Source organism: Monoraphidium neglectum (genome assembly GCF_000611645.1).
Source record: "Monoraphidium neglectum strain SAG 48.87 unplaced genomic scaffold scaffold01309, whole genome shotgun sequence".
Taxonomy (NCBI): Eukaryota; Viridiplantae; Chlorophyta; class Chlorophyceae; order Sphaeropleales; family Selenastraceae; genus Monoraphidium; species Monoraphidium neglectum.
The window spans coordinates 1-13,392 of record NW_014012319.1 but is presented as its reverse complement, the minus strand read 5'-3'; the positions used below and the strand labels follow the sequence as shown (position 1 = coordinate 13,392).

The 13,392-nt window shown below is 65.3% G+C and overlaps 4 protein-coding genes across 4 annotated transcripts; 2 read left to right on the top strand and 2 right to left on the bottom strand.

Moving 5' to 3' along the window:
* Window positions 1-3,415: 3,415 nt before the first annotated feature.
* MNEG_7419 (putative Ribosome biogeneis protein NSA2 like protein) lies at window positions 3,416-5,452 on the bottom strand (the record flags this gene model as incomplete). Its single annotated transcript, XM_014044110.1, has 6 exons — window positions 3,416-3,444; window positions 3,664-3,769; window positions 3,970-4,050; window positions 4,263-4,460; window positions 4,731-4,814; window positions 5,168-5,452. The coding sequence occupies 6 exons, from the start codon at window positions 5,450-5,452 to the stop codon at window positions 3,416-3,418; spliced, it is 783 nt and encodes a 260-aa protein (XP_013899564.1).
* A 561-nt stretch (window positions 5,453-6,013) lies between these two features.
* Window positions 6,014-8,299, bottom strand: MNEG_7418 (60S ribosomal protein L7a; the record flags this gene model as incomplete). The annotated part of the gene is made up of 5 exons (XM_014044109.1): window positions 6,014-6,253; window positions 6,405-6,654; window positions 7,039-7,225; window positions 7,852-7,948; window positions 8,246-8,299. The coding sequence occupies 5 exons, from the start codon at window positions 8,297-8,299 to the stop codon at window positions 6,014-6,016; spliced, it is 828 nt and encodes a 275-aa protein (XP_013899563.1).
* A 618-nt stretch (window positions 8,300-8,917) lies between these two features.
* Window positions 8,918-10,918, top strand: MNEG_7417 (Uncharacterized protein ycf37; the record flags this gene model as incomplete). The annotated part of the gene is made up of 7 exons (XM_014044108.1): window positions 8,918-9,127; window positions 9,437-9,601; window positions 9,752-9,802; window positions 9,992-10,096; window positions 10,315-10,421; window positions 10,634-10,685; window positions 10,862-10,918. The coding sequence occupies 7 exons, from the start codon at window positions 8,918-8,920 to the stop codon at window positions 10,916-10,918; spliced, it is 747 nt and encodes a 248-aa protein (XP_013899562.1).
* A 792-nt stretch (window positions 10,919-11,710) lies between these two features.
* MNEG_7416 (hypothetical protein) lies at window positions 11,711-13,247 on the top strand (the record flags this gene model as incomplete). Its single annotated transcript, XM_014044107.1, has 4 exons — window positions 11,711-11,896; window positions 12,086-12,616; window positions 12,812-13,058; window positions 13,138-13,247. 4 exons carry the CDS (start codon window positions 11,711-11,713, stop codon window positions 13,245-13,247), a joined length of 1,074 nt encoding a protein of 357 aa, XP_013899561.1.
* Window positions 13,248-13,392: the final 145 nt, after the last annotated feature.

The following is a 13,392-nucleotide window of genomic DNA, read 5'->3' as shown; positions in this document are numbered from 1 at the left end:
GTGTGTGTGTGTGTGTGTGTGTGTGTGTGTGTGTGTGTGTGTGTGTGTGTGTGTGTGTGTGTGTGTGTGAGTGTTGAGTGGAGTGTCGGGAGCGGAGGGATGGTGAGTGGTAACGCGCGCGTGTGCTCCAGCGGGCTGTGTGGTATGATGCTCGGTTCAACCACGGCCGCAGGCGATCATGAAGAGAGCTCGTAACGGCTTCACGCGCCCCCACCGGCTTGCAGCAGGGCGCGGCAGCGCGGCGGGCGCCGGCCTCAGGCGGCTGCGCGCTCTTGGCCCGCTCGCCTGGTGAGGGGGGCGACGGCCAGCAACGCCGCGTGGAACATCTGCTGCTGGTTGGCGCGCCGCCAGACCTCTGTGAAGTGGGGGTCCTTGGTCGGCAGCCCGTGCGCCCCGTACGCGGCAAGGCCCACGCCCGTCGCACCTGGGGGAGGCCGATGGGGCGGTCAGTCGGGCTGGGGTGAGCCGTGTGGCACCACTTGCCGTCGAACCGTCCTAGTCGGGTCGCCGGACAAGGCGCAATTTGCCGCGCTTGCTCTTGCACCCACGATCCGCACGCATGCCCCAACTGCGGAGTGCGAACAACAAGCATCCCCGCGCCGCATGCGCTCGCAGAGCCACACGCGTCGCCACCTGCTATCGCCGCCACCTTGTGCCACAGCGAGGGCGCCAGCAGGGGGCTTGGGATTGCCATGCCGATCAGTTTCAAGTGCTGTTGTGAAGTTTTGTGAGGTTTTGACAACGGTGCCAGGTCACCTGGGTCACTTGCCTGATCTTGGCCGCAGTACAGGCAATGCGGTGAATCGTGAATGATGCACTTCGAAATTTTACATACAGCGCGCCACCCAACACTTGTGATCAAGAAACATCAACGATCAACCCGATCGCACACGTCTCGTACTGCAGTGAGCAGCTGCATACACTTTTTTCGACGGCACTGCAGGAGTCGCGAATCAGCTTACCAGGCGTGTGAGTGATCAACCGCGGTCACCTTGCGGCAGTCGCCGAACGCCAATTCGCAGCAGCAGCACCGCCTGCGGCCGCCGCCCTTGTGTGCTGCACCAGGGGGTCGGATTTGGAGCAGTGGCCAGCGTAGTGCCTTGTGCCAGGACTATCATGGCAGCTCCACAGCTAGTGTGTGTAGGCGACCGGATAGGAAATACGGTGAGCTGCACGCAGAGTTGCAAACTTCGCACAGGTGTGACGTGCCGCGATTGCCAGGTTGATGAGTGGCGTGCTGACTGCCCCACGCAGGACGAACACGCCCCAGGGCCAGGCACATACGTCCGCAAAGGGTACATCCATGCATCCGTGGTCGGCGCGCGGCAAGAGTCGGCGCCGGGGGACGGCGGGCAGGTGAGGGTCGAGGGGCGTCCAGCTGCTGGGTAGCTTCCGGCTTCGAACCGCCGCTCCAACTCGCGCACGACAACTCGCGACAGCAGGGCCATCCACGCATCCCAGGTTCTCGCGTGCGCCGCCCTGCAACCCCGTCACACCTCCCTCATCCCGCCGATCGGTGGTGACTACTCTTTGGCCCAACCCACCACCCAACCTCGCTGTGCGTCCCAAACCCCCATTCCCCCAGCTGCCGGTTGTCGAGGTGGCCAGCCGCAGCTCCCAGCCCGTAGTGCCGGAGCCGGGCGTCGTCGTCACCGCCAAGGTGTCCCAGGTGACGCCGACAGGCGTGCACTGCCGCATCCTGTGCGTGGGACCCAAGGCGTTGGATGTCGAATTCAAGGGACTCATCAGGTGGGTGCTCGCTCACGCTTGATGAATTCGTGGTGGTGGCAGCAGATGCGAGCGCGGGAGGGCACATGTGCGCCCGATGGGGCGCGTGCTTGCCCCACACGCATGGTACCCCTGCCAGCTTTTACCCGGGCGTACGACGGGGCGTGCGTACGCATGCTCACTCATGCAACGACGCACACTTTGCTGCGTGTGCACAATTGAAGCGAGCCCCCAATCACGGCGACTCGCCGTCTGCAGGCCTCCCCATCCCCATCCCCACCCCCACCCTGCTCGTTTTGAATGCAGGCTGCAGGACGTGCGTGCCACAGAGGTGGACAAGGTGGCGATGTACGACTGTTTCCGGCCGGGGGACGTGGTGAGGGGGGGGGGGACGTGTGTGAGGGAGGACACGGGTGTGTGTGTGTGTGTGTGTGTGTGTGTGTGTGTGCGCGCGCGCGCGCGCGCACGTGTGTGAGTGTTGAGTGTGAGGCAATTCGCTGTGCCAACGGCCTGCGTCCTACATCATCGCTGCTGGCGCGTCTCGGCTTGGGCGTTTCACGTTCTCCGACCTTCTGGATCGCGTCCCGCCGCTCCCGTGCTCCTGCAGGTGCGGGCCGAGGTCGTGAGCCTGGGGGACGCGCGGTCCTACCACCTATCAACAGCCAGGAACGAGCTCGGCGTGGTGCACGCCACCAGCATATCAGGCGAGCCCCGCCGGGATGGCGCCGCGCTTTGCACTGCCCCAGCTAGACCCAATCTTGCCCCCTGGCCCCCTGTCGCGATTGGGCAGAGCGTTGCAGCCGCCTCGCGCTGATCTGTGGCACCTTGCGCGCCCCGCACCCGCAGGGACGCCTATGGTGCCCGTTTCATGGGAGGCGATGCGCGACCCGGAGACAGGCCGTGTGGAGAAGCGGAAAGTCGCCAAGGTCGCGGTCGCGGCAGCCGCCAAGTAGCTGCCTGCATGCTGCCAGTCAGCTGCCTGTGTATGTCAGGAAGGGCTGCTCTTCTTTGTTTCTGCCGCGCCCCAGCGCTGCCAATTATCACACATCAGCTGGTCTCACCGCTGGGGTTCAGCAGCCTTGTGCCCTTGTGTGCATGGACGCAGCCGCATTGCATCGGCCCAAGTACCTTGTTTAGCCCTGCTTTACATTAGTGCAGATAGCCCTTGCAGGCGTCACCAGACTTGCCTGCCCACACATGTAGTGTTGGCGCTTGAACAGTTTCGCTGCTGATGACAAGCGGGTCAAAAATAGGCAGCAAAGTGCCAACGAGTACAATGGCAGTTGTCAGGATTAAGCCAGACGACGAACACCTGTCACACACAAACACACACATACAGTGCCAAGCCGGCCGAAACAGAAAAGAAACGAGGGAAATCAAGACGCGGCCTGGGGCTGCCAGGTCTGAGGCGCCGAGCGCATCCTGCAGTGCGTGCCCGCGGCCTGCCTGTGCTGTGGGCCTGCACAGGGCCGTGCGCCAGTGGGGCCAAGGGGCGCGAGCCGTCCAACACAGGCAGCGTACTCGCCGTGCAGCAGCGCCTGCAAAGGGTAGGAGCTGCGACCACGCCCACGTGCATGGGCACGGTAAAGCCCAGCTCAGGGGTGTGCATGCAGGGTCTCAAGGGCCGCCAGAGACCTGGCCCCCAAAGAATGTCAGGGTGGTTCCCCACAGCCGCCGCATGCGTCCCTCACACGAGCAGGACGGCGTTGACGCACCCTGACGCAAAAAAGGGATGCGAGCAACGAGTCATGGCGGCGAGCCCAAGAGTGCAGGCGACTGCAAAGGATGAGCGACGCTCAGCCCCCTGCTTCAAGCGCCCTTCGGATCACGTCCAGCCGAGGCTGCCCGCACAGCCACCCGGCCTGTGCGCAACAGCGGAGCCATCCCCTACGCAGGGGCAGACGAGCAGGCGCAGTCAGAGGCCGAAACACGCACCGTCGTTCTCGGGGTTGTTGGTGATCTGAGCGTACTTGCCCCACACGACCTTGCCGCCGGGCGTCACCAGCCCCAGCTCGCTCACATTGACCTCCAGGATGGTCCCCTGGCGGGGGGCGTCATGCACGGCGCGCGTGTGAGAGTGGGTGTGTGTGTACGTGCGAGCGCCCCGGATGCTTGCAGTGGTGCATGTCCCTGAGCGAGCTGGCCAACGCACGTGCGGGCATTGCTGAGGGTGCACACAGCGCGGAATTTAACGCGATGATGCTGCCCCTTGTGCACATCCCCCCACCCCCCTACCCTCACCTTGGTCATGACCCCCATGCTGCTGTACATGGGCCCGTTGGGGTTCTTCTTCACGCCCAGAATGTCCAGGCAGAAGGTGGCCTGGTCACAAGAGGGAGGCAGACATGGGGTGAGGGCGCCAGAGTACCCTGACACGACGAAGCCGCCTCCAACCTTTCCCAGGCGCCGCTCGCGCGCCGAGCCCAAAAATGCGGCCGCAGCGCAGAGCGAGCCCGCCACGGCTCCCGCCCCTGGAAAACTAGCTAGCATCTGACCCAGTGGATAGACCAGAGGGCCGGAGGACCCGCGCACACCTTGAGCTCGGGGTGCGTCACGTGGGCCTTGGTCATGCGCAGCCCCGTGGGCCTGATGAACCGCTCGTACTTCGGCGGCTTGCGCGTGAAGCCGGGCCCCACAAACGTGACCTTGGTGATCATGCGCTTCCACGACTTCTTCTGGCGCTTGCCGCTCTTCATCACCTTGAACATCTCGTCCTCTGCAATGGGCCGCACCTGGGGGCGCGAGGGGGGGTGCGCGAGGGGGTGGGCAGGTGTGCGCTCGCCGTGTGTGCGGATTCTACGAGGAGATGCTGCGTCCTCGGTTGCGTGTGGGTGTGTGCGCACGCGCGCATGCGTCCGTGTGTCAGCGCACACGTGGGCATGGGCGCGCCCATGCGAGCAACGGCCACGTCCCTTGGCGCACATGTCCAGAGGGCTACGCAGCTGCTGCCCAGCCCCACAGGAGGGGACGCCCGCCTGCCCGCCCGCCCGCTGGGCCCGCACCTTGGGCAGCGGCACCTCCCACTTGCCGGCCTTCTCCTTGCGCTTCTGCTTCACCGTGTTGCTCAGCACCTTGGCCCGGTCAACCTGCCATCAAGACGGATGCAGCAGGGCGCGGACGCATGCGGCCTCAACACCGCATGTTGGTGGGCTGCACGGGCACTGATAAGCTCGCGACGCCTGCGTCTGCACCGCTGCGGGCCCGCGCTGCCGACCTGCGCCCGTGACAGCACTTTTGCAGCGCGACAAGACGACAAGCCCTGCAGCGGCTGCCTGCCACCGGCGAGGCGCCAGCAGCACCCTTTCATCCCCTGCCCCACGCCGTACTCGCACAGCCATTCTTCATCGCCCCCGCCCGCACGTCGGGACCGCGCCTGCCCGACGCCCGCCCGCGCCCCCTGCGCCATGCGTGCGCGCGCCCGCCCTGCGCGGCGCCGCACCTGCTCACGCTCCAGCAGGTATGCAGGCAGCGCATTCTGCGGCGCGCCGTCGTCGGCCTTGTGCTTGCTGTCCTTCTCCTCGTGCATGGCGATGGTCTTCTTCATCATGGCCTTCTCCTGGTGGCGCTTCTTCGCAAACATCTTGCCCTTGAGCCCGATAGCCTTCTTGGCATACTCGCTGCGCTTGTGCACCTCGCGCGCCTCCTTCTTGCGCTTCCGCTCGGCGTGGTCGAGCTGCTGGCCATAGCGCTTGCGGTGGAGCTCGATGTGCTCGTTCTGCGGCATGGCGGCGGCTGCGCGCGGCGGCGCGGCGGCGCGGCCTGGCCGGGGCGGCGGCGGCGGCGGCCGCGCTGCTGGCTAGCGCCTAGGGTGGCCACAGCCCCGCTGTGTTCACAGAGTTCGCGTAACTTGTAGGAGAGTGCGCTGCTTCGCTCTTCTACGGCACCTGGAGCGCCTGACGCGCTGATGCACAGCGCTTTCTTCCACCTAGAGGCCTCGCGCGGCCTGCGGCTGGTTGAGGTCTGGCGCTAAACTACAAGTCGTGGATTGGGGTCCTGAGCAGCGCGTGCGTCGCCCCAACGGTGACAACGACGACTTGAGGTGCACAAAGGGGACCGTCGACGCGGCTATTGTATAATATCTGAATCTATGGGCAGAAGAGTGTACAACATCATGTGCGACGTCACGTCCACGCCCATGTACAGCACTGTGCCGCGCAGGCAGTGCAGAAGGCGGTGCGCCAGCCCAGCCTCTACATCTGAACACCGTCTCTGTCAGTTGACTGGTACGGAACATGGATGGATGGGGATTACACGCGTGCGAGCAAAAGCGCTCATGTGCAGCACTTTAGACGGCCGCGCGCTGCGCGAGCTCCTTGGCCAGGATCCGCTCCTTGGCCTTCTGCTTGTGCTGCGACTTGATGCCCATGATGCCGCCGCCCCAGGTGACGCGCGTGCCCTCGTTGAACTGCGCCTTGAAGCTCTCCACCAGCTTGCCGAACTCGCGCTGGTCCTCGCTCTTGACCGCCGTCACCGCCAGCGCCGCCGCCGTCTTCTTGTGCACGATCGCGCCCAGGCGCGCCTTGCCCTGAAGGGAAAGCGGAGGATGCAGTGTGAGAACGAGGTGCTACAGCACCGCCCGGGGACGACGAGAGCAATTGCCCTAAACCCTACAGCCGACCGTGCCGAGCACGCCGCCAGTCACGCCGTGCGTGTCCCAGCCCTAGGCGGCGGCGCACCTTCACGATGGCGTAGGGCACGCCGGCCTTGCGGCAGAGCGCGGGCAGCCAGACCACCAGCTCGATGGGGTCGACGTCGTGCGCGATCACCACCAGCTGCGCCTTGCCGCTCTCGATCAGCGTGGTGATGTGGTTGAGGCCGTACTTGACCACCAGGGGCTTCTTCTTGTCAGGCTCCTTGCCGCCGGCGCGCGCCTCGGCCTCGGCCTTGAGGCGCTCGCGCTTCTCCTTGCGGTCCTCAGGGCGGTACCTTGGGTTTTTTGGGGGAGGGGGGGGGGAGGGGCGTTGCCAGAGTGAAATGAAGCAGGTGAGCACGCGAACGCACTGGCTGCATACAGTTGCCTTGGCCACCGTACGCGTGCAGCCGGGCTGCGGCGACGAACGTGGCAACGCCCTCGGGCTCGATGCGCCGAACATGCACAGCTGATTCGGGTGCTGTCGCGGTCTGGCGACTGCATTCACCCGCCATCGCTGCCAGCTTAGCAACAGCCGCGCCCAGCCAGCCTTTCTGGGCGTGCAGCCCTTCTGTGCTTGCACGCCTTCCACCGCTACTCCCCGCTCCAAGTCATTGCGCCTGAATGCTGCCGGCTCTGACATTCGCACTTCCCATGCACACCACAGCCTCCACGCTCACTTGAGCAGCAGCTTAAACAGCGCCTCGGCCTGGCTCTTGTCCACGTGGCGGGTCACGAAGCGGTTCAGGGCCGGCGGCACCTTGAGGCGCATCGACAGCACGCGGCGCTGGCGCTGCAGGCGCACGTACTTGGGCCACTTGACGAAGCGGTGCAGGTCGCCGGTCGGCGGGGGCGCGCCGCCCAGGCCTGTGGGCGGCCGTGTTGGGGAGGCAGAGGCGTGCTGGGTACCGTGTGGCGGGCTGAGCACTGCGTTGCACTCATGTCTAGAATGTTGGGTGCAGTCCATACTCCTGCTGCTGCTGCTGCTGCTGCTGCTGCTGCTGCTGCTTGGTCAAAAACTGCACTGCTGTTCACGTTTTGGCGATGCAACCCGTTGCTGCCTGCCTGCCGGCCAGTCTGCCCACGCCACAGCTGAGTCCATTCGCGGTCCAGGCCTGCCATGAGCGAACCGCCGCTTCGCGCCATCTGCTGCCAACCACCGCAACTGCGAGCGTCGCCACCATTGCCTCTGTCACTACACATGACCTGCTGAGAGCAGCTGCTGAGCATGAAGCTTGCTAGTGTACTGCTGGACGCAGCTGCCGCGGCCGCTGGTGCCCGCTAAGGCACAGCTGCCGGCATAGCCCCTCCCACAACGTCGCAACGCCACTTTCGCCGAGGCTGCTATTCACCGCAGCTAAGCAGCTTGAAGTGCGACAGAAGCACTGCTGTTGTTGGGACTGATCCCGCCACTACAAAACGGCAACCAGCCAGACAAAGCACGCCTGCACACACTGCGTTGGCTGACGATGCAGCCCAGATCATGCGCTCACCGAAGGTCCTCGGCCGCTTCTCATAGAGCGGGTTGGTCTCCTTCTTCACGACCTTCTTGGTCGCCAGGGGCGCGGCCGCGACCTTCTTCTTGGGAGCCTGTGCGGCGCGTTGCCACGTGCAAGGGGGAGTTGGCGCTTGCAGCACATGCACATCGCTGCTGCTGGCTGCCCTCCCGGCGCCGCTGCTGTGAAGCTGCCCAGCAGCTCGTCACAAACAACGTGGTGACTGCAGTAATTAGCTGTACGCTGAGCAGGGAAAGCAGGCACGCCGCACGCCCCATAGTGGGGGCCGAGCACCACGGAGTGGCTGCCACCGCCAGCTCGTTCAGTAACAGTTCTATGTAGTACTTGGACACTTTAGCACAGCTCTGACCTCCTCCTAACCCCAACGTACGCGATGGCCGCCTGTGCTGCCGCAGCAAGCAGCCAGCGGCGGCACTCGTGGCATAGCGCTCACCATTTTGACACGCCCACACCTCACACGGCTGGACGAAAGGAAGGAGCGCACGGCGCACTCTGGTGAAGTGCGACCACCGAGAGCAGAGCAGTCACTGCAACGGGAGCACCCGTCCTCAACTGCTACAAACCCCTAGCAATCAAACAGCATGCAAAGGCCGCCAGAAGTACTTGGATTGAACTAGTGCACCTTCTGATCACGAACAGATCTGCCGAGCTGAGCGTGGACCGCGCAGGCGACTGGCGAAGCCCAAGCAGCAATGGCGCTTCAGATGTGTCGTAATCGGACAATTGGAATGGCGCAGCGGGTCACCACCAGGCCCCTGGGCCTCGCCCGGGTCTCGCTTAGAGGTCCCTCCTCCTCGGCCCGCAGGCCTGCAGTATGCAATGCGCTGCCAGCGGCTAACGCAGTCGAGTTTTCATCAGGTAAATAGTCGACAAGAACGAGGGGTAACCAGATGGTGTGGTGCGTTGCAGCGCCGCCGCTGCCAGCCAGCCTTGGCCCGGGGATGGCCCACAGATCTCCTACCAGCTGTGGCGCATGGTGCTGCTCGTATCATGCTGGCGATGCTTATGCTCATTCCTCCTGACACCACATTGCAAAACATGCATGTGTCCTGTTGCACGCGCAGCAGCGGCAGCAGTGGTGGTCAACGGATCTTGGGCCAGCGACAGCAGCAGCGTAGCAGCAGCGGCAGCGATGACATCCCCGCAGCTGCTGTTCCAGGTCTCTGAGGGTCTGGAAGCCCCTATCCAGCTCATATACCTGCTGTCGCTGCTGGGGTTCCTGTCAGTTGGGGCCTACCTCGTCGTGCGGCAGGTGCGGTGTTTGGCAGGGCGGAGCAAAGCGGGGCGTACAGCCGAGTGCGTATGTTTCTGCTCGATAGGGGGAGTGAATAAAGGACCAGGTGTGGATTTGCGTATATGTGCATGCGTGTGTGTGAGCGCGCGTGTGCGCATGCGCGCGTGCATGTGTTGCACTTGTTCAGCAAGGGAGGGAGCCGATGGATGGCGAAGGTTTTTTGCGCGGGAGCCGAGGGCGTCAGCCTGTTCCTTCCCTCACGCAGCCGCATCAGCAGCCGACACGAAGCGTGCCGGCAACAGCAGCATGGTTGCCGTGGCTCCGCAGGTGCTCATCCGCCGCGAGCTGGACGAGGCTGCCAAGGCTCTGGGGGAGCGCATCCGCACAGGGCAGGCGTCATGCGAGGTGCGGCCCCGCAGCCTGACGGCCCGCCCAGGCACAGGCCTGTCCTCCAGCCGGCGGCCACGCCTGGCGCTGGCGCTGAGTGGCGGGGTTGGCCCTCCTTGTGCAATGACTGGGTGGGGGGCGACGCTCTCGCGGTGTCAGGCCCTGCAGCTGCCTTGGTCCCATTATGGCAGCCCCGCGGGCTACCTCTGACCAGGCGCCCCCATGCCTGGTGGGCCCCATCATCACCATCAACAGGATTACTATGAGCTGGGCGTGATCCTGACGCGCAAGAAGCTCTACACACAGGTGTTGGCCCACGACAAGCGGCTGCTGCGCCTCTGGCACAACGCATGCGGCCGCAGCTGTTCGCTGGGGCGTGCACTCGCCCTGGCGAAACCACTGCGAGCGGCCAACCCGATCTCTCGCCTCCGCCGCAATGCAGCAGCCCCCTTGCAGGCAGCTCGCCAACTTGCTCAATGTCTTCAATCGATGCAGGCGACAAAGAACCTGGAGAAGGCCAAGCGCGTGTGGGACGGCGACGAGGCGGAGCTGGCGCAGGTGCATAACGCCCTGGGCTTCTGCTATTTCCAAATGGCAAAGGTGCGGCCACGCATGGGGGTCATGCGGCCCCTCAGGCACGCACCGGCGGCGATTTGCCTCTGGAGGCCATGCCACAGCGCCGCAGGGGTCGCAGCACCTGCTGTTGCATGCCTGGTCCGCTTCGGCCGTCTTGAAGGCTCCATGGGCGGACACTGATGAGCGAGGGCGAGGCGCTGAGCGTCCCCTGCGCTGCGGCGGCCCCAACCCTTTGATCGCAGAACGAGCAGGCGATTGGTGAGTACGAGAAGGCGGTGCAGCTGCAGGCGGGGTACGTGACGGCGTGGAACAACCTCGGGGACGCGTACGAGTCCACCAAGCAGTGGAGGTGCGTTATTTTTGGGAGAGGGGCAGTGAGCCCCGCGTGGCACGGCCCCACATGGTGCGGCCCAGGGCGAGGCCCCGGGGGCTGCGCCGGGGCTGAGCAGCAACCGCTTTGTTTCGTGGCAGCCGTCTGTCGCGCACGAGTCCGATTGGCAGGGGTGCTCGGCCCAAACCCTCACATGAGCCCCGCCCTGCTCTGCGCGGCCGCCCCAACAGGAAGGCCCTCGAGGCTTACCAGACGGTGCTGCAATACGCGCCCAACAACAAGGTGCGGGCAGAGCCACGCGCTGCGCCTCAAGTCAGAGATGGGGGCGGGGCTTTTGTGTCACAGCGTTGGTCAGCCAGTTGCTCAACCCCTCGCTTACGAGGCCAGTGGTTGTCCTCAATCCTCTTCTCTAAAAACCGCCCGGGCCCTGTCGTGCACCGCTCTGCCCTCTTTGCCAGGTGGCGTCGACGCGGGGGGAATACTGCAAGGGCAGGGTGGAGAGGCTGGGCTTGTGACGGGCTGTGTGGCCGTGTAACCCAGCATGTACACGCACTTGTGGCACTCCCCAGGCAGCATGAGCAGACCGGGCACACGTGGTCGACGGTTCAGCACCCAGGCCAGCACAACAACGTGCTCCCTGGCATACGCAGCCAGGGACCTCACCGGCGTTCAGACACATGGATCCTGCTGCATGCACAGGGGGTGCACCGCAAATCAGCTCTTGAAGTTTGCGCGGCGACCAAGCTAGCAGAGAGGAACTTGCTGACTCCTTGGCAAGATGTCATGCAGCAAGGCGGCGCGCCCACGACGGCTGGACAGGACCACGGTGAGGGGATCCGATCAGTGAGGGAGACGGGATACCAATGGAGCATAGAGCAAAGGTGCGACGACTGGCCCCTAGAAAAATCTCCTTTTCAGGAACTGCGCGATTCAAGCTCTCTCATTGTAGCCACGTTGTATTATGACCTATACCTATCGTTTGGTAAGCTAGACAGGTCAGGAAACTCGCTCGTACATCCCGTGGCGCTTCCCGCAACGACCGGCGCTCTTGACCGTCTTCAAATCATCCACCCAAGACTGCGCACCTATATCAGGCGCAGCGGCAGCGCAGCTGCCCCTGGTAGCAGGAAGGCGAAAAAATACGACCAAGCGCTCCCACCCGCACAGACGTTCCATATATAATTGTAGCAAATATTTCTACTGTGTGCCGACCTTCGGGCATCAGCGCTCGCCGTGGGCGACGCGTTGGCGGAGTCACACTCGGCCCACTCCCTGCGCTGTGGTGGTATCGTGGCCCATTCGGCGCCATGGCACTCTCCCGTGTCGCCGACGTCTCCAGCCATGCCGCGAGCTGCGGTGGGATGGGCGTGGTGCCGCGTCTTCACCACCCTGGTGTGCGCCTGCGCATCGCCGTGCCCTGCGCCGCTGCGGCCGCTGCGGGCGTGCAGGAGCAGTATACAACATTTGAGGTCGTGCCTGAGGAGGCGATCAAGGTGCGCGGCGCAGCGCCCGGCTCGCAACGGGCGGGTCGGTTGCGCGCCTGACATGTGGCTCTCCCATGGCTGGTGCTGCGTCGTACCGCCCCGGCCCTCCCTCTGGCACTGCTGTGCGCCGCTCCTCTTGTGCTGCCCCCCATCCCGCCCCTGAGCACCCACCCGCCCACACAAATACAATCCGTGAAGGACTTGAAGCTGCACATGCTCAACCGCGGCTTCACGCGCCCGCCGGGCGCCGGGTCGTCCTGCCTTGTGTTTGGCGAGCTCGACGAGAGGGCGCGCGCCGACCTCGTGACCGCGTCGAGCGCCGGCGGCGGCGACTGGCTGCACATATTCGCGCCCGCGGCGGCGGTCGAGAGCGTGTCTGTGCGCACGCTGCTGCAGGAGTTTTCGCTCAGCGGCGGCGGCGGCGGCGGCGGCGGCGGAGCCCCCTGCGGCGCGCCGGCTGCCGCGGCGTCACCCGCGGCGGACCCGCTGCCGCTCGTGCCCGCCGCCGCCGCCGCCGCTGCGACGCCGCCGGCCATGGTGCATGTCCTTGTACATAAGTCGGCGCGCGTCGCGTGGCGCCGCATGGGCGACGGCCTGTTTGAGCTGTCCATCAGCAGCCCCCCAGGGGCCCCCCCTTGCGACGACACGAGACACCTCATGCGCAAGGTGGAGGACGCCACGGGCGTCAGCCTGCGCGACGGCCAGCACAAGCTCGTGTACGGCACGCAGGTGCGCTCGCGCATGAGGGCAAACGCGCCGCCGCAGATGCGTCCCAGCGCTGACCCGCTTCCTGCGGTAGCTCCCCAGTTGGTGCCCAAAACTAGCGGCATTCCCCTGCGCCCCAGCCCTCCACCCCGTCGTCGCCGCGCGCAGCAACTCCCCAACTGCGCAACCACCACCAACGCCCAAACCCCCAAACCCCAGGTGCTGGACGCGGGGCGCCCTCTCGCGTCCTACGGCATCCAGAAAGGCGCCCTGCTCAAGCTCCTGCCCGTCGAGCCCCCCGCCTGCTGCAACGGCCCCGACGGCGGCGCCGGCGGCCGCGAAGACACTCTTCCGGACGGCAGCCCCCGGCTGGCCAGCCCGCTGCACGAGCTACACCGCCACTGGCGCCGCGCCGCCGCGGGGCTGCTCGAGGGCCACGCGCCGCGCCTTGCGCCAGCGGGGACGGGTGCGCGAGCGGCCAGGGGCCGGGCGGGCGCCTGCCCTTGCACCTGCTGTGCTAGCCGCTGCCGTGGCCGCTTCCGCAGGGCTTGCACTCGCCGCTTCCCTGTCAATTGCGCGAGGCGACCTGAACACACTGTTTTACCCGATTGAGGATCAACCCAAGCACCAACGCGGTTGCTCGTCTCTACTCTGACACGCTGTCGCCACAACCTTGGCCATCATCCTCACCCTGCCCAGGCGGCTGCTACTTCCTATATGATGAGGAGGGCAGTCCGGTGGCGGTCTTCAAGCCGGAAGACGAGGAGCCGCTCGCTGCCAACAACCCCAAGGGCCGCGCC